Source organism: Sceloporus occidentalis, unplaced genomic scaffold, assembly GCF_023333645.1.
Source record: "Sceloporus occidentalis isolate IW3139 unplaced genomic scaffold, rSceOcc1.0.p SCAF_2, whole genome shotgun sequence".
In the NCBI taxonomy this organism is placed as follows: domain Eukaryota; kingdom Metazoa; phylum Chordata; class Lepidosauria; order Squamata; family Phrynosomatidae; genus Sceloporus; species Sceloporus occidentalis.
This window is the reverse complement of record NW_028316982.1, coordinates 196,466,351-196,486,073: the sequence shown is the minus strand read 5'-3', so window position 1 is coordinate 196,486,073 and position 19,723 is coordinate 196,466,351. Positions and strand designations below refer to the sequence as shown.

The following is a 19,723-nucleotide window of genomic DNA, read 5'->3' as shown; positions in this document are numbered from 1 at the left end:
GGAAAGGTGCTGTCACTAAAATGTATGTATTGAGAAATACACAATTTCACACTGTAACATCCACAAATAATGTTAAAGGTTATCATCTAATATAAATGTTTAGGTTTTCAGTGGTCTCAAAGGCTTGGCTCAAAAAGAATATAAATCAGTTTTGTTCCGTAGGCAGTTTGTACAGCAGAGTTCTGTGTAAAGTTACTTGAGTCACTAGAAATCATGTCTTGTTCTCTGAAGCAGAATAGGATTGATATTGAAGCACCGTTTATTATTATCACATTTATTTATAAAACTTTTACTTTCTTGAATATCCCAAACAGTAAAAAAAATGGAATAATGTTATTTTTTATTTTTAAAAATTCAGTGCATAGCTTCTAATATTTTTGCCAGTGCAAGATGGATTCTTCCAATAATAAATTGGATTAAAAACACAAGTAAAGCAGATAAAGGTGAAACTAGGATTAACAATGGTATTATCTCCCTAATATTGAAGGGGTGTCTGAAAGTGTTGCATTAATATAAAAAACAATTGATGTCTATGTTACATTTCATCTATTGCAGACTTTCACTAGATAATGGAAAAAATGACAATTATGTACATTTTAATGTTTTTTTAGGCAAGGCCTCGAGAGTAATATACTGCGCTTTCTTGCACAATTTATTACTACTGATCCCATTGACAAGGATCGGAAGTTTATTATTTCTTATTTTCTGAGTGATGACACCATCTCAGTGTTTGAACCTCCTCAGAGAAACACAGGTGAGAGGCTGATTTTACTGCAAACAATTCTGGTGGGGGTTTTGTTTATTGATTGGTTGGTTGGTTGTACATACTGTATATCCCACCTTTCTCCCTAAATGGGATTCAAGGCAGCTTGCCATAATTTTTAAAAGATCCAACTAAAATTTTAATTAAAAAAATTAATTTTAAAAAAGTTAAGTTGTGGAAATATGTACAACACAAAACTGGGTGTAAAGGACATCATCTACCAGGACTAGATTTTGCATTGAGGTTTGTGGGTGGGTGGCAGCAAGCATGTGAAGACTGGCTTTTAATAGAATAAAGTATGAGTCATTCTTGTTCTTTTTAAAACATTCAGAATATAAAACAAGAAATGGGTTGATATCAGCAAGAGGGTTTGCAGTGATATTAGATATAGTTCTGGCAGTGTTAAGTCTCTCTCCTTTACAATCAAAAGAAAGCTCTCTTCTGCTTAGATTTTTTGGGGAAAGGGAGGATGGCAGCTTTATTCGTCAGTCATGCAAGAGGGCTTGCTGCAGTGTTCTCAGCACTTAGGTGAATTTGCTAAAGGAAACAACAGAAAGAAGATCTTTCTGTGGAGCTATTTATGTTGTATTTATTGGGAAAAAAATGAAAAACACACCTTGCATCTCCTAGAACCTTTGTAAAAAGACCTTGGGTTAGAACCTTTTGAATAATTGGTTTTATTTTTCCCAAACATTTTTTTTTCATTGCCGCCGTGCTTTTTATATTAACACAAATGTGTTACGGAGAGAAACACAAAACCAATTATGAAGTTAAAAGCTTGTTTAAACAGACAACTCCCCTCCTCCTGCTCAAATCCTACGACTACCTCCTTCCTCAGACTGATGGCCTTTTGTGCATCAGTGAAAAAATGGGGAGAGGGTGCGGCAACCTGGCTTCTATTCCTGATTCTCAATTTTCATGCTTTTATTGGCTTAAGTCAAACTTTGACTATTACCTTAATGGATTTTTCACTATTCCATTTTATTAGATAAGGACGATTTTTGATTCAAGCTGAGGTCAGATAAGTAGTATGGGGCTTTGCATTCACTTACGATTGTGACTCTAAATGATATTTTATTGTGCTACCCATCCTTTTTTATTACATTTGCATCACCAAATAATACACATTAGGTATTTTATGGGGCCTAATGCATGTCTTTTGGCTTTTGTTTGGAAGGCAGCTATAAATAGGAAATAAGCCAGAGTTAGTGTACTGCTTATACAGAGTTAATCAAAAGTGTATGGTTAGAGGGCACTTGATGTAGATACTTACCTGAAGCTAAACAATGGTCGGGACAGTGGCCTGGTGAAGATTTCCAGGAACCCTTGCATTCCATGATGGGGCAAGGGCAAGGGCAAGGACAAGGGCAGGGACATAGATGGGACAGAAATAGTTGGTCAGCTTTTTTTTAGACACCAATAAATGTGATGTCAGTATTCTGCTTTCTGTAGTATGGCAGTATGAATCACTTTGAAGAGGAAGTGCTTTCTTCTAGTTTCTTTTCAATTTTATAGTGGCTTTCCTAAATCACATATATAATATGAGTTTTGAAGCTGTGTACTGTTCTTCACTTGCACACACCTATGCATGTGATGTAAAATAGAAAAGAAAGATAAAACCCAGATCCAAAAATAGATGTAGTACAAGTAATATGTAGGCCACCAACAGCATGTTATCCCTCTGGCCTTGCCATAGATTAATAATTAAGATTAAAACCCATTGCATTAGTATCAGTTATGGAAAGTTTTATAAAGATTTGCCCACTGAAGATGTGTGGATATGCTTTAGTTTTGTTGCAGTGGGTGATTGTTATGATCATTATGATGGCTAATGTATCCCATATCTAGCTTCTCAGCCACCTATACCACTCGAGCATTTTTGAGAGGCCTAGGGGCTGTCCTGAACACTGGGAGTATTGCCCAAAATCAGGAGAATCATGGTTAAAATTGAACTTAGATTCTAAGATAACTTAAGGAAGTTCATGGAAGTAAAGATTCTATTTCCCTCTTGCTTTCTTTGAGCTGCCTTAAGTTAATGAAGGACTCAAGCCTAATATTGGTGGAACAAGTTAGCACCCTACTCCAATTTCCCCCATGTTGTTTTGAAAGACTGCTCAAGAGCAGCATTTTTGGGGGCAAAGATGGTTGAAGAAGGGATGGGCAACATTCCTTCTTTCAACTTCCACGTGTTATTGTTAAAGCCAAGCTAATAAGAGTAAAGTATGGCTACTTTTAGTAGTTCCAGTCCATTGTGATCCATGCTGTTTCTCCCAAGATGAAAAGGAGGAAGGAGGAAAAAAGGACGAAAGAAGAAAGAATTGTGGCAACACCTTTGAACACTAATAGGTTTTTATTGTAGCACAAGGTTTTCTGAATAGAAAGTCATTTCTTCAGATGCAGTACAAAGTGGTATTAAGGTCTCAATTATAAAACATATTTATACAGTTGTGGAAGTGGGATAGAATGCAGACACTATCCCAGATGAAGACAGTTTCTAGTCCTAGTGTCCAGATTGAAAGAAAGACAAAAAGAAATATATTTGACTGATGTTAAAATGGGTATGTCAGGAAATTTGAAGAAGAAAATTTCTGATGAAAATAATTGTTCTGCAGGCACTCCTATGGGCAGTTCCATACAGATGATAGGAATTTTGAGGTTGCTGGTTTTTAAATGAAGATTTGTTGCTTTCTCTCTGAAAGATACAATGTTATTACATTTTTCTTATTATAGGGGTAATTGGTGGGAAATTCCTGGAAAGAAGTCGTGTTAAGAAGCCTGGTCAGGAGCAGTATAAGAGTGAACTGTCTGAATACTACACAGCTGTGGATCTGTATGTCGGAGCCAAAGTGTGTTTCCATGGCCACGTCTTTCTTCTGGTGGATGCTGATGAATATGCTTTCAACTACATGGAAAAGCATGCAAATGAGGCAAGCTGTGCTTTCCAATCCTTATTTGGCATTTAAAGCATATGCAGTTTTATTATCTTGCTTAAATAACAGTGGCTTTGAAAAGCATTTGTTCTAACTAGGATCAACATGGATTCATCATTGTTTCATTTGAAAATAATATAATGAAAAAAGATTTGTCTGTTCCTCAGTGTCTTGTATGCACAATATACAAACGATAGCTTGTTCGGTAAATGTCACGGACTGTACTTGTTGCCTGATGGTTCAGGCACACAGATTGAATTTTGAATTACCTAACCCAGCCTTTGTTTTTGGAAAGGAATAAAACAACAAGGGGCAAAAAAAAAAAAAAAAAAAAAAAAAAAAAAAAAAAAAAAACTGTCAGGGAGGGGGGGACCCTGCTGATGCTGTCTGTGCTGTACCAGTTTTCCCATGCAAAAGATAAGCGCTCTGAAGCTGACCAAACAAAACCCCATAAGAACATTTGATAGTTGTTATGGTTCCTTCTTCCCATTGCAGTGGCCCTGTGTCCTCGGATAAAGAACAACCAAACAGGGAGAAGATAAAATAGGATGCTAAAACAGTGTTGGAGACATTGTACATTTTGTAAATTTCATGTGTTATCTGTAGCTGTACAGCATATTATGCTGAAATAGCTGAATTTAAATATATATATACTTGGTGAGTCATTTTCTCCAGAGCTTTCAGATCAAGATCTGAAATTAAAATTTACCAATTTGTACAAGTGGAAATGAAAAGTTATGGAAGTGAGATCCCATTCAGCTATATTGAGGGTTATGTTGACTGTTGGAGCTGATTAATACAACCCTCTGTTACAGAAAGAAGTATAAGTTCAGAGTAGATATAAAGGAAAGCTGTTGGGTGATGGCTCAGTCAACAGAGTTCACCATCACCATACATATTGTTTTAAACTTTTCTCACTCACTGTAGTAAGTAAATATGTGTGTAGTAAAGGTCTCTTTCTGAACAGAGGAATTGATATGCCATTTTCTGATTCTGGTCAGGTTGTGCTTGCCACCCACCCTTGGTTCTTTTGGACAAGAAAAAGAGAAATGGACAGAACCCTTCAGTTATTCATATACAAAGTTCAGCATGTCCTCCCCTTGAAATCTTCACTGACTTCTGGAAATCCTGCATTCCCGTGATCCTTGCTTTAATAGAACTGTAGAGATTGAAGGGATTCCAAAGGGCCAACTAGTCCAACCTCCTGCCAGTGCAGGCATCCATCACCAAGGCATCCTTTAGAGATGGCTATACAATCTTTGCTTAAACCTTCAATAGCTTATCACCTTCTGAGACCATCTATTTCACTGTCCAATCATTCTTACCATTAGGAAGTTCCTCCTGATTTTTAATCAGAATCTTCTTTAGCAAATAAACTGTAATTTGAATCCATGGGTTTGAGTCCTATCCTCTGATAGCACAAAACAAGGTTGTCCCATCCTCTATGGGCCTATACACACTGGCCTGAAAGGCAGGCCTGTGGACAGAGTTGGGGCGCAGTGTCTTGATGATGCACACCCTGACCCCGGCCCCAGGGTGCCATGATGCAGGACGATGCTTCAGATGGCATGCGGCATCATGGTGCACCTCTGACGCTGTGTCCAGATGACACAGCGCTGAAGGGGCACCGTACAGTCACACTGCCACAGCTATGGCACCCTTTGGAGGGCAGAAAAAGGAGCCACTTTTTGAGGCTCCTTTTTGTGCCCTCCAAAGGCTGGATTGGGACCACAGTAAGAGGTTACCGTGGCTCCGATCCAGCCAAGAAATGGGTGGCATCCCATTGCCCTTTAGGGGTGGTCTCTAGAACTCCTACATGACAGCTCTTCAGATATTTAAAGACGGCTGTCATGTCAACCCTCAGTCTTCTCTTCTCCAGGTGAAATATACCAGACTTCTTCAACTATTCATCACAGGACTTGGTGTCTAGATTTTTATCATCATGGTCATCATCCTCTGAATGTATTCACATAGTTTTGAGTTTAAATTTGGTTAATTCCTGACAAGAAGAAACGAAGCTGCACAAGAGCAATATGTACATAGGTTTCTATCTTATCTTTTTAATGAGGAATGCTCTTTACCAGTACCATTTCTATGCCAGCATTTGGTGGGAGTGAGAGGGAGGTAGGGATCACAAGGAAGGAAATATCTTCTTTAATGGGATAAGGCTGCTTAGAGGACACATTTTTAATGGTATTGGAGGTATAACATTCAGACCGTGCAACACTGAGATTCTCTCAGGTTGAACTTGGTATAGCTCTGGAAAACTTCTACCAAAGTTATTTTTGATGTGGTGTTGACCTTTTCTAAAGTCCACCCATTAAAATGAAATGATATAAAAATATGCAATTTGTCACAAGTGAAAAGAAAACTGGCTTCTATTATTTTAAGTCTTCACATTGTTATATAAACAAAATAGTATTTTGTGTGTTTAAATATATGATGTGTTATTCTTACTTGCTTTCCAGTTTGCTATGGCCAATATCAACATAATCTTGAACAAACTTAAAGTGATAGGAGAACCTCGGTCAAGAGAGATTAAACAGATTTTTGCAGCTACTGATCCTCAACACACAACCATTATTGATTATGATGAATTCAGGTGAGACTCTGAAAGCCTGAGGGAAAATAGCTTTCGTTTACACAAGTTATAGGATTCCTCTTTTGAGATCCCCATTGTAGAGAGCAAGGAGAGAGAAAAATCTCCTGTGTTGTATGTAGGTCTGGTGCTCTTGACCACATAGAATATAAACACAACATAAATACAAACACTTTTGCAGGGGTACATACAGAATACCTATATGGTTTATTTGTATTTTCCAGGAGTCTGGACTTGGTTAGCATTTTGCCATTCCCTCTGCTAAATACATAGCAAAATGAATTCATTAAAACATGAAGCTGTGTTATATTGCTCCAAGCCATACATTTAGTTCCATATCATTCACTGTGACTAGACAGAGTTATTTTTTCACATTGCTACCTGAGGTTCTTTTTAAAGTAGAGAGATGGTGAATTGAACATAGCACCTTATATATGCACTGTATGTGGAGTGTACTGCTGATCAGCAGAAGTTTAAGCATTATAATATAATGCAACATTGGACATTTTGTCCTTTTGATAAGAGCAATGTTCTGAGTTATATCTCACCCTATTCCTAAACCTCTTGGTGGGATATAAATGAAAAACCTAATTGGCAAGGGAATAAATCCTGCTAAGCACAGTGGGACTAATTACTAAGTAAACTTTCATAGGGTTAAGAACACTCTATTTCTTTCAGTTCACTTCTGTCATGAAGCTGGAAACACTTATGTATCTTTCGGTTGCGCAAATACTGTTTACTTGTTGCTCTTAATACAGAAGCATTTGGTGCATTCTATAAAACATAACCAAAATTATTGTGCTCATCCCCAAAAATGTGTACAATCTCAAAATCAGTAAACAATATGTCAGAAGATTCTAAATTTAACTTAGTGTGTAGCACAATGCTTCAGGCTTTCTTACTTTGCTTGGTGAACTAAAAGTCTTGTTTCCATCCTATAAGAAATAATTATGGGTTTTAATCTTGCTATTGTACAAGGTGCTGTTCTATTTCATGACAAGGAAGAAACTTCTGTCAGTCAAGCTTGCTAAATTGTAATGGTTTGTTAGTAGTAAAGGGTGGCACCTCTCGTCAAACTCATAAGCCCCGCCCACTGACAGGTGCCCCGCCCCGGAAGTCCCGCCTTAACAGGAAGTCCCGCCTTAACCGGATATCCGGCCTCCTGCCGGAAGTCCCGCCCTCCCCGGATATCCGGCCTTCTGCCGGAAGTCCTGCCCTCCCCGGATATCCGGCCACGCCCCCCGCTTGTGGCCCCACCCCAGCATGAAACCCCGCCTGTAGGTGGAGCGTCTGAAGGGACTCATGTGACCATGATGATTCAAAAGGGCCAATCAGAAGACTGTTTTAGCAACGCTACAGGAAGCCTTTGGGCAAGCCCAGACATGTTCAGGGAAGACAGCATGGAGTCAACCACCGCTATTCCAAGCTCTGGCGGTTTTTCCAGGCCATCTGCAGCAAGAAAAAAGCAACCTGCAAGGAAGGCCGCCCCTAGATTCACCTCTTTCCCCCCGCTACTGCCAGGACCTATGGGTTTTTCCAAACCCCCGGTACCCTTGCTTAAGGAAGGCTGGGCAGAATTTACGAAGCCTCTCTCGCTAACTCCTGCAGACCTGAAAACCCGTGCTGGTAAGAAAAAGACCACCGTGAAGGATTCCCCCGTGTTTGTTTTTTCAGCAGGCCAAGAGGCTGGGGCTAAAACCATGAGCTCGCCGGACGGGGGTATAGATGGCCTTGATAATGGATCTGACCTAGAGTGTGATTGCGGTTGTGATCTGAAAGCACTTTTCCCGAAGAGGGAAAGACCTCTGATTTCTGATCCAGAAGAGCTAGATGGCAGTGTGTTTAGTAAAGCAGCCCCACAGAAGATTGAGAGCTCTGTGGGAGAGCCTGACACAGCTGGATCGGCTAACCAATCACTCCTTGATGACCTGATGGAGGCTGCCTTGGGGGACAACTCTGAAAAGACAGATGCAGTTTATGACAGCTTACCGGTAAGAGTTTTTTGTATTGAGTGGCTGTTTTTTTTTAAAGAAAGAGAGAGGTGGGGGGTGCATTGCATGCAGAGGTTTTTTACTAAAAGATGTTTTAAATGTTTTTGCCAACAGGAGGCTGGTGTGCATGAAAGTGACGTGAAGAATCTTCAGTTCGGAAACTCTCAGAATGTAAACATATCCTGTGTTTCATGTGTTTCCTTCAAGCCTGAAGATTAGATATGCTCTGTGTAATTTGCAATAAAAATGGTTTGATCTATACCTGCGTGTTCATATTTACAGCAGCTGACAAAATGTCAGAACATGAAAAAATCCTAAAGAAAATATACTACGACCCTGAAGAAGTTGGAAGCTTTGGCGGTGTTCATCCCCTCTTTCTAGAGGCCAAAAAGCAGAACAAAACCATCCGGAAGGGGGAGGTTGTTGGATGGCTTTCCAAACAGGACAGTTATACACTACATAGGCCAGCCAGGGTCCGTTTTAAAAGAAACAAGACTGTTGTATCTAAAGTGGATTCTCAATGGCAGGCTGATTTAGTTGACATGCAACAATTTTCTAAGTATAATCGGGGTTACAAGTACATTTTAACCGTGATAGATATCCTTTCAAAATATGCCTGGGCTGTGGCTCTGAAGGATAAGTCAGGTAGAGAAGTGTCAGGAGCCTTTAATACTATTTTCTCAGAAAATAACAGAAAACCTGTTAAGTTACAGACAGATCGTGGCTCCGAGTTCTTAAACAAGCCTGTAAGTAGCCTTTTAAAACAACATGGGGTATATCACTTTGTCACCAATAATGAAGTTAAAGCTGCAGTTGTGGAGCGGTTTAACAGAACTTTAAAAACAAAAATGTGGAGGTACTTCACAGCCAATAACACCTTCACCTATATTGATGCCCTCCCATTGTTTATAAAAAGTTATAATCATAGTTTTCACCGTACTATCAAAGCAAGGCCTGTTGATGTCAATGATTCCAATGACCTAGCAGTGTGGAAAACAGTTTATGGGACCCCTGTCAAAAGAAAACAGGAAGTGCCAGTGCTCAGAAAAGGAGACCACGTTAGGATTTCTAAAAGCAAGGGAATATTTGCTAAGGGCTATGAACAGAATTTTACTACAGAGGTATTCATTGTGGACCATGTCATCAGAAAAGCAGAAAGGCCTGTGTTTCTTCTGAAAGATTATGATGGTGAAACTGTGGTTGGCAGCTTTTATCCTGAAGAATTACAAAAGATTAACACTGCAGAGGACCAGGTATACAGGATTGAGAAAATTCTAGCTACAAAAGGGAAGGGTAGAAAGAAGCATTACCTAGTGAAATGGCTAGGATGGCCAAGCAAATTCAACAGTTGGGTTCTTGCTTCTGAAGTTGGCAAACCTGTGTAATAGCTGCTGGTGAAGAGGTGGAACAATGGGGGATGGTAGCTTTTATGTTGTACTTCCAAGTAATGCCTGTGCAGATGTTTTTCCAGAGAACACGATCTCAAGTTTTACTATCTCTGTCGCAAGACCTCTGGAGCTTCCTGGGGAGTGGGAGGTAGGCCTGGCCGAGATACAGTACCCTCATAGTTGGAACACTGTAACTTCTGATGTGTGGTTTGAAATTGCAAACGGGAAAAGGCGGTGGCGTTACCTTCTACAACGGGGCTATTATTCAAGTATCCCTGAACTACTTGCACACATGAACAGCCTTATAAAAACACACAATGATCCCCCAGAAGTGGTTCTGCGGTATGACCAAGTGTCCAGAAAGGTTTGGCTTGAAACAGATGGCACATACACACTGATGGTTGGTGCAGAATTATCCTACATATTAGGGCTGTTTCCCAACCATCATGTCAAAATCCTGCCTTTCGCAGCAGACATCACTGGGGGTTTCACCAGTTTATATGTTTACACAGATATTGTGGAGCACCAGATAGTTGGGGACGTCTATGTGCCTTTGCTACGCTGCGTACCTGTGCAAGGACAGAATAATGAGCGTGTCAATATTTGTTATGACAAGCCTCACTACATTCCTGTAAGCAAGCACCATGTTGACACCATCACTGTTGAGATAAAGACAGATCAGAACAAAAAAGTCCCATTTCGCTTTGGAAAGGTGATTGTGAAGCTTCACTTCCGGCCCAGGAGAACTCTGCATCTTTAAAAAAAAAAAAATGGTGATCGTAAAATCATATGGGGACCCAGCCCTTTACAGAAATTATTACAGAGCCCAGGCTGGAAATGGCCTTCCTGGATATCAGGGTGTCCCCCAAATGTATGGGGCAGGGCTTGGTGGGATTTTCAGAGGCCTTTTTCGAAAAGCTGTACCGCTTTTAAGAAGAGGCCTGGACATTATTAAACCTCACGCAAAAACAGCTTTTCGTAATATTGCCAAAGATGTTGCTGGCAAGGTGACTGAGGCAGTTCTAAATAGAGTGACACCTCCAAATCTGCAAGAAGGATCGGGCCTGATGTACATTAAAAGAAGGAAGGGGTTAAAAAGAAAAGCATCACAGGCGAGGCTGACAGGCCCTCCCCACCCCCTTAAAAGAAAAGTCCCACAAGAAAAGAAAACTCAGAAGCGGAGAGCTGTGCGAAAGCGACAGAGGGCTCTGGCTAAGAGGGACATCTTTTAAACCAGCATCATGGCCTTTATCCATTGTGGCTCTGAAGAGTGCACTAAATCTGAATTAGATTTATTCCACATTGGGCCTACTCAGACCAGTATTGAGAGAAGTGTGTTTATTGAGGTTCCCCCACTGACTGCTCTTACAGAATCTGCCCCACTTGACTTTTTCATTGCCGGGAATGGTGAGGACTATATGGATCTGAACAACACGCTCCTCTATTTGACCTGTAAAATAGTGAATGAAGATGGGTCAAACCTTGCAGAAGATGCCAAGGTAGGGCTGGTGAATTATCCAATAGCCTCCATTTTCAGTCAGGTTGATATTACTATAGCAGATCGTCTCGTCAGCCAGAGTAATAACTGTTATCCTTACCGATCATTCATTGAATCTGTGTTAAACTACAGCGATGACACTCTAGCAACTCAATTTTCTGCAGGCCTGTTTTATAAAGATACAGCTGGAGAGCATGAATCAGCTGAGCTGGATGGGGATAATGAAGGTTTTGTTAAAAGAGCAGCCCTGACGGCTGCAAGTAGAAAGATAGACTTGCTGGGCCATCTCCATGCTGACCTGTTTTTTCAAGAAAAGCTTTTGCTAAATGGCGTTGATGTGAAAATTAAACTCACCCGCAACAAAGATGCTTTCTGCTTAATGAGCGATGCTGCAGACAGGCAGTACAAACTGCAAATTCTATCAGCCTCCCTTTTTGTCAAAAAGGTGAGGGTGTCCCCTGGTGTCCGCCTGGGACACGCCGAAGGACTGTTGACTTCCAATGCCAAATATCCTGTGGATCGTGTGAGTATGAAAGTGTTCAGCATCCCGAGAGGCAGCCGCGTCTCTAATCAGGAGAACCTGTTTCTGGGACAATTACCTAAACAGGTGGTTATAGGCCTGGTGGACAATGATGCCTTTAGCGGTATTTACAACAAAAATCCGTTTAACTTTAAACATTATGATATTAATTTTGCGGCCCTTTACCTGGATGGAGAACAGAATCCAATGAAACCGTTTCAGCCCGATTTTCAAGAGGGAAACTGTGTGCGAGAGTATATGAGTTTGGTACAAACGGCGGGCAAGCATATGAAAGACAGGTCTCTTTTAATTAACCGTGAAGAATATGCAAGAGGTTACACACTTTTTGCATTTGACCTGACTCCAGATCAAGAAGGAGGTGACCACTACTCTTTGATTAAAACTGGAAACCTGAGGGCAGAGCTGCGTTTTGCCAGGCCCCTGCCAACCACTGTCAATATGGTTGTTTATGGAGTTTTTGACAATGTGATAGAAATAAATCAACGAAGAAATGTCTTGTTTGATTATATGTAACATGGATAGCCTGCAGTTAACCCGCATACTGACTTCTGACCCCTATACTCGGAAGAGCTTCTATGGAGTCTTCCCCTGTGACATGCTCCCCAGAAAGAAGCTGCTGCAAAGGCCCCTGAGCTTGGTCATAAACACCCATCCTCACAACCTTCCAGGAGAACATTGGCTTGCTATATACTTGACAGAAGAAAAAAATGGCGAATTTTTTGACTCCTACGGACACCCTCCAGACCACCCTCTGTTTCCTAAAACAATCATGAATTTTTTAAGAAAAAATGGCTACAAAACTGTGTTTCAGGGTCATCCAGTACAAGCCCCAGACTCTGTGGTTTGTGGATATCATTGTGTGTTTTTTCTGCAACAGCGCGGCAAGGGCCTGACATTTAAAAATATTCAAGACCTATATTCTCACAATTTGGAAAAAAACGATGAGATGGTTGTACAGTTTGTGAAAAAGAAGAAGAACTTGCCCGGGCTTGTCTCAGACATGTTCCAGACTACTCAGGGATGTGTATCCTGTAATGAATTTCACCACCGCATTTCCTAATAAACACACCCCCTCAGAGGGTTTTATTAAAACATAATCTGTGTCCTGGCTTTTATTTTCATTTTAAAAAAACACTCACAGACTATCAAATAGTTTAAAAAGAAGACTTTTATTTCTATTTCTTTTTCTAAAAAATAGCGGCGTTATAAAGTGAGCCAGGTACAAGCAGCATGCCGTTGTTTTTTAAAAGATCTGTGTGACAGTACAGGTGTAAGTGACAAAGAATCTTCAGGGTTCTTTAAACGGTTCAAAAGTTCTCTATTGGCAGTGTTACCCACCACAGAAGTTGGAGCGTTTATTTCAGCCATGGCCCTCAAAAAAACATCCCAGCCTTTGGGGAGGCGTTTGGTTGGTAAAGCATGAGGCTGTATTATACTTTTGACTAAGTCCAATATATTAGATCCAGTTACAGATTCTCCTTTATACACAAAGACGCCCTTGTCATCCCACGAAGAAACATTTTTGTTTTGACTCATTTTGTTTAGTAACAATCTTGCATTATTTTTGTACCTGACAGGCAGATTGTCCAACACTTCTTGAATCATGCCATCAGGGGAGTTCATCACAACTTCTTCAGAAGGGGATTCGGGTAGAAACAGATTTAAACTTTGTTTCTCTGCCTCCTTCTGTTTTACATGAGTTAGATATTTTTGGAGTAAAGCATCATAACGTCTGGCTTTCTCATATTCAGTTAAGTCGGTCCTACGTAGAATTGCCTGCATTTCAGTATCTAAGGAAGAGATTGCTGTAGTTCTGATGTTTTCATCTTTAGAAGCTGGGCCCTTTAATTGTTCTAGCTGATGGCTGGGGACCAAATACATTTTTTCAGCATATTCCATCACTGTTTAGTTAAAAGGCCTGTTATTAGAGGAACTGCGAAACTTAGCAGTGGCCCCAAAAAACCCCCAGACTGCTTCACAAGGTACTTCTTTTTTCTCAGGGACAATTTACTGTTACCCAGAGTTTTAATAAGGGTGCGTCTTTTTTTTAATACACGCACCTGCTGTGGGGATAAAGGAATGTTGCCTTTTAAAGTATTGAGGGCTATTTCTGAAATGGCTGCAACAAGGTCATCCGAAGCTGAACACAAAATGGCCTTTCTTTGACGAGGAGGCACTGTAATAAGCAGTTTTAAAAGTGCCAAGTTTCTCTTTACGCGACTGGACATGTTTCCCCATGGAGGAGCAGACAACAACAGAGCCCTGGATTGTTAAAACCGGGCCCTTTTGTGGTGGGAATGGTTTTTCTTCATTATATATACCACAGGCAAATCTGGAGGGAAAAGGCAAGTTCTTAGCCTGTAAGAATCAGGGGTGTTAGCATTCAGATCCAGCACTAAATACCCATGAGGTTTGTTTGTAGCATCAGCAAACACCTCCATGAAGAAATTGACATTTCCCGGATACATCTGTCGAGCCAAAGTAGCAATTTGTAATTTGTCCCGAGGATTTTTAAAGAGCACCATATATTTAGCGTTAAGGCTGATGGTCCGGCTACTTTTTCCTTTGCAAAAAATATTTTGGGTAATGAAAAATACACTCAGATTCCTATGATGTACAAATTGGGTGAAAACCCGCTCAAGATCTCTATTTTCAGAACCATGAATCATCAAATCATCTATAACCAAAAGATTTACTTTATTGGGGGGTAACAGTTCATCATCATCAAATTTATCAGGCATCCCCTGTACAAACTGAATAATAGGGTATTTACATTGGAGTTCTTTGTACAAATGTTGCCAACAACTGTAACACCAGACAATATTTTCAGGCATTTCTGAGAACACACTACCAGCATGATCCAGCATATTTTTTATAAAAAACGTCTTCCCACAGCCACTAGGTCCAGCGAGAATAGCTGAGAATGGGTGTTGCCAGCGTGTTTCCATTTTAGTAGCCATAAGGAAGTGTCCTAAATCCTTCAGTAATGACCCTTTTATCAAAAACAACTTTTTGTGTTTTTTTGAGATTTCTAGTGTGAAGTGTCCAATGCTGCTTATTTCTTACAATACCTGGCTGCTGTACCACAATTTCATGAGGTGTGGAACCTTTCTTGTCTGAGACGTAGGAGAATACCAGGTCTTTGAGACTGTCAAAATTAATTTTTTCACAGTTAGCGCTGTTCAATGTAATCCCCTTGACCTTCATGCAGGCTGTGCCGTTAGACAACTTATAACCGTAGGTCTTAGGCCCTGCTGACACAAACTCTGTAATGGTCTGATCTGCAGGAACCTCACTTGTGAGATCCCCGAGAAAATCTCCGAGAGGAGGGTCCCACTCTCCTTCCCGACTCACAAATATGACACTGTCTGTGTCATGGTACAAAACACGTCTCCCAAGCTTGTCTAAGAGTGCATAAAGTTCCAAACGTGCATAGGCCGTTGTAAAACAGGCAAGGAATTCGTTTTTTCTACCCGAGGTTGTCACCCGGTCGTCGGAATATTTCCAGGAGACACAAACAGCCTCATCGTCAACAAATTCAAACATTGAAACCTTGTAAGCATCAGAAAAAAGCAGCTGAAAGAATTCATCGGGGTCTCTCAACACCTGAGTGTGAGGGAGGTTTGTTCTCTGCCCAAACTTCCCCCACAAAGAATTTAAAAACAGCTTTGCAATCTGGCGCTTTGCAGGGTTCACAGCGATCTGATCTTTGCGCAAAAGCACCCCCTCCCTCATATGATATTCCTTTATATACTTGTTTTTGTCCTCATCGGTAACACACCAGTGAGGATAGCCTGAAGCTTCCTGCTTCTGTCGTAGGTGCATCTCGATGTATTTTGAAAACAACACAGAAGACCTGCGTGCAAAGTGCCATACCTCATAGATTTCCACAACCCTGTACCCCTTCTCTAGAGCCACATTTAACTCAACGGAGCACCACGTCCCCTTTAAGGCTCTTTGTTCATCTGTATGTTTGCACGGGTCCAACTGCCGCTGTTCTGCACAGGTTGAACACAGCACAAACATAAGTTTTCCAGAGATCCTGGAAGGCAAAACTGGAAAATAGAGTTTTCTGGGAGGAATAACTTTTGCCTTCACTATGCCAAAATAGTTTGTGACCGGTTCAAAGTCCTTATAAATGACTTTGGGATGCCCCAGAGGGTATTGTTTGGTTTTGTTAACATAAGGGTACAGGCTGGTGAAATCGTAGTATTTCACTGTCTCCCCACTTTTAGGTTTATAGTAGAGACAGATGGCATTTGTACGACCCCCAAAGAGAGCATCTCTGGGGTGTAGGGGTTCTGGAAGGCGGGATGAAGCAAGAAACGTTTGGAGTTTCACATCTGTTTTTACCATATTATCCCATTCGTGTTGCCAAATCGTTCTCAAATCAAAACCCCGGCTTTTGAGTTCAGCTGCTTTTTTCTGTGTGGAATTGTAGAGAAATTCATAAGATTTCCCCACCACAGGGTTTTTCTCCTGGGGAGGATAACACAGGACACATCCACGATAAAAGCAACCATTAAATTCAAAGGCTATTTTCCTATTACCTACAGCGGCATACCCGTCAAGAAAATAATCTCCAACTTTAACCTCTCCACCATTTAAGGCATGCTGAATCTCAAGCTTTTCCTCATGTTCAATATACAAAAGCCATTGAATAGACGGTGTGGAGTATCGCTTAAACTGATTGTGGTAATTTACAAAACTTGGAATTGCAATGGTGTTTTCTTGCAGAAACTTAAATCTATACATCGCAAGAGAGACACTTGCAAGGGTGGGGAATTGGAGGGGGTCTATAGCAAACCACTCCTCATATTCTTTTTTCCCTTTCTTCCCTTTCTTCCCTTTCTCCACTAACTTCTTTTCTTTTGTCAGTTCTACAATTTCATGCCTGTACTTGGTACAGGCCTCTACTAAAATTTCAACATCCTTTTTGCAGTAAAACACAAGCTCTTTCTGCATGTCAAAGATTTTATCCTGATTCTCTGAATACCATGCTAAAAAGGCTTCCTTTTCACCAGGCATCATATATTTTACACCAAAATCTTCAGCTGAGGGCATTGGGCCTACATAATCCCAATGCTCAGGTGTGTTAAAGTAATGGGGAAAATATCCCTTATAGCTCTCAAAGCCTAGAGCTTTGGGTAGTTTAGAGAGGGCCATAGGGAGGTGACTCAGGGAGTCAATAAATTTTATATTCAATTTTTCCACTGTAACAGAAATCAGTTTCCCACCCTGAGCGATAATTTTTACATCAAGTTTTTCTTTCACCAGCTGATTCAGCACCAGGTAACCATCATAACCCTTAGAGTTATGTGCTAAGAATGTGCAGTCAGAAAACTGGCGGTCTATAAATGTTGTAATAAAGTCAGATAAACATGTCTCCCCTTTAAATTCCCAACTTTTGCCAGCAAGGGGCCACTCATAATCTTCATCCTCATCATCGCTGTCATACTGCTTTTTAGCCCCTCTCTTATACCTCCGCTTTCTTTTGTTACCATTTTTAAAGCACTCTACAGTTTCCCCTGGAAATGCTTTTACAAAGCAGTAGTTAGGGACATGTACACCAGTTGCTTGGTGACACTCGAAATCGTAAAATAGATACTGTACAGAAACCTCAGGGGTTTTTAGGGGCTGCATGAAGCATTTATGTTCATCATCTTTTGTGATGAACCCCCAACAGACTGTGCACTGCCGGCCTTTACACTCTTCCTCATCATGGTAACTTTTCTGGTAATGCGAGCATTTAGGACAATAGCTCCTGCTTTCACAGCGTACCTTTCCCTCTGAGACCAGCTGCCTGTGTATTTTTAAGCACTCTTTAGACCTACAATTCAGCTTACAGTCAAAACACCTAGCCTGTTGATCTACCACAACCGCACAATCTTTTCTCAAGCAGAGGCGACAGAAATATAAGCAGGTGTGATTGTTATGGTTATATAGGCTCTGGCAAAATATGCAAAAATTTCGTACCCCGAATAAGGCTTTTACATTGATTACCCCATAGAAGTGTTCGTCATGCAGAAGCAGCGTGTATGTTTTTTGATATTGAGGGCCTTGGGTTTTAAACAGACTCCACCCCTTCTTAGAATAATGTGCCACATGAATATTAATTTTTAAGTGGTTTTCAGCATGTGAAATATCACTTAAGGTCACTTTTTTCTGATCGGACCAGCCAAGCTCCTTATACAGTTGCCTGGCTGCTGTCAGCAGTTTTGCATCTGTGGGAATCTTTTCACTCATGACAGCAATCAGGCCACCGCCAAAACAGAGGTTAGTGCCTGTATAATTTAAATCAACCAAATGTTTTCTTTTTCTGGCAACTATTTCACTAGAGGGGATGGAGCCTATTGATCTATGCCCTCCGCCCCCTGGGGGTTTCACAATCGTAATTATGAGACGAAAACTGGAATGGGCACAGATTTCCATGTTGCTTTGCAACAGGTTACTCAACTGTGATAGAAAATCCTCAGCATTTAAAAGGTCCTTACTTTTTTTAACAGAATACAGAGGATTTCTTAGGCCATCAGCCTCCAGTCTAATTTGAACACAATCTCCCAGACTAATTCGCTGGTTAAGATCGTCTAGAATATTTTGTATTGAGTTGTGTAATGCGTGTATAGCTTGCGTGTACGATGTTACATGCTCTAAGTTTCTGAATCGGAACTCCTCACCGATACGCACTGTACGATACAACCTGTGGGTCCACTGCCATGAGCGTACACGCTCTGCATACACGGCAGGGGGGCCCTCATCATCTGGGGAGCCTGGGATGTTTGCAGGTAGGGGCTGGCTCTCATCCCTGGATGATTCAGAAGACTCCAAATCATTCTGAGGTTCTGCACTGGAATAAGAAGGCTGGTTATTATCAGAAACAGAGTCACAGGGGTTTTGGTTCTCAGCCCTGGATGGGTCAGAGGCCACGGAAGAAGGGGTGCTGGAACAAGAAGGCTGGTTATTATCAACACTATGTTTAGTGTTTTTTACCAGGCTCCTCGAGTTCAGGCCCCCTTTACATTTCCTATTATTTTTCCGAGTGTGGAGTACTTTTTTTGATCTGTTAATCAGGGTGGTTACTCTTCTTCTCCAGTACAGTTTACCATTGGCAGGTTTCTTCCAGTACCCCGCCACCCTGCACCATTTACCATTCCGGCCTTTCTTGATCCTTGGTTGTAGTTTACCTCTGCCTATCTGCCGATGTTCAAGGGACCTGTCCACCATGTACTCGTTATATTTTTTAATACTCTCGTAAAAAGCATCCATATGAGCTTGTGTTACTGGATTGTCCCACATATAATTCAAATGGGCTTCATAGCCCTTGGCCCGTCTAAGGATCGCGCAACCTTTCGCTACCATTTTCTGCATCTCCACAAAGCAGGCCGATAACGTTGCAGCTTTCTTTCTGCGGGCTTCAAAGCGTTGTAAGAGATTTCCGTCAATCACCATCACCTGCTCATTATTTTTTTGCTTCTTAGAAGCCTGGGGTGTAGCATCGTGGGGTTCTTCTCTGTTACGTTTCAGAGATTTGTCTAAAAGCAAACAAAATAAGAAGTATTATAGCTCACTCACTCACTCATTACCCCCCCAGCCCTTAAATACCACAACACACACACACACACACACACACACACTGTACCTCCACTTTTATTTGTTGTCACTGGAGTTTCAGGTGCCGCATTGCCTTCGTGGCTGCCTTCAGCAAACATCAATTCTGTAAAGAAAAGACACTAATTTCAGAAAGAACAAACCCACAAAATAACACATTTAATGTTGTTAGCCCCCACCTCTAAATTATTATTTTTTTTTGACCCACAAAGCAGTGCTAATATTGTTAAGCACAAATTTTACCTAATTCTTCATCTGTTGGGTGTGTCAGGTTTGGGGCCTGTGTTTTAGCCAGCCCTCCTGTGCCCTGTGCAGTCTCCTCTGAAGGAACGTTTTGGACCTGTTTTTCCATGGCTTGCAGGGGCTATGAAGTACCAGCTGTGCCTGATGAACACAAACATGTTG

General features: G+C 41.0%; 1 protein-coding gene across 1 annotated transcript in view; it reads left to right on the top strand.

Moving 5' to 3' along the window:
* EFHC2 (EF-hand domain containing 2) overlaps positions 1 to 19,723 on the top strand; it is a 103,652-nt gene that overhangs the window by 61,595 nt on the left and 22,334 nt on the right. The window contains exons 9-11 of the mRNA XM_089508091.1: positions 612 to 754; positions 3,494 to 3,690; positions 6,162 to 6,295. Of these exons, the coding sequence (XP_089364217.1) occupies positions 612 to 754; positions 3,494 to 3,690; positions 6,162 to 6,295 (474 nt within the window). The remainder of the gene's footprint in view (positions 1 to 611; positions 755 to 3,493; positions 3,691 to 6,161; positions 6,296 to 19,723) is intronic.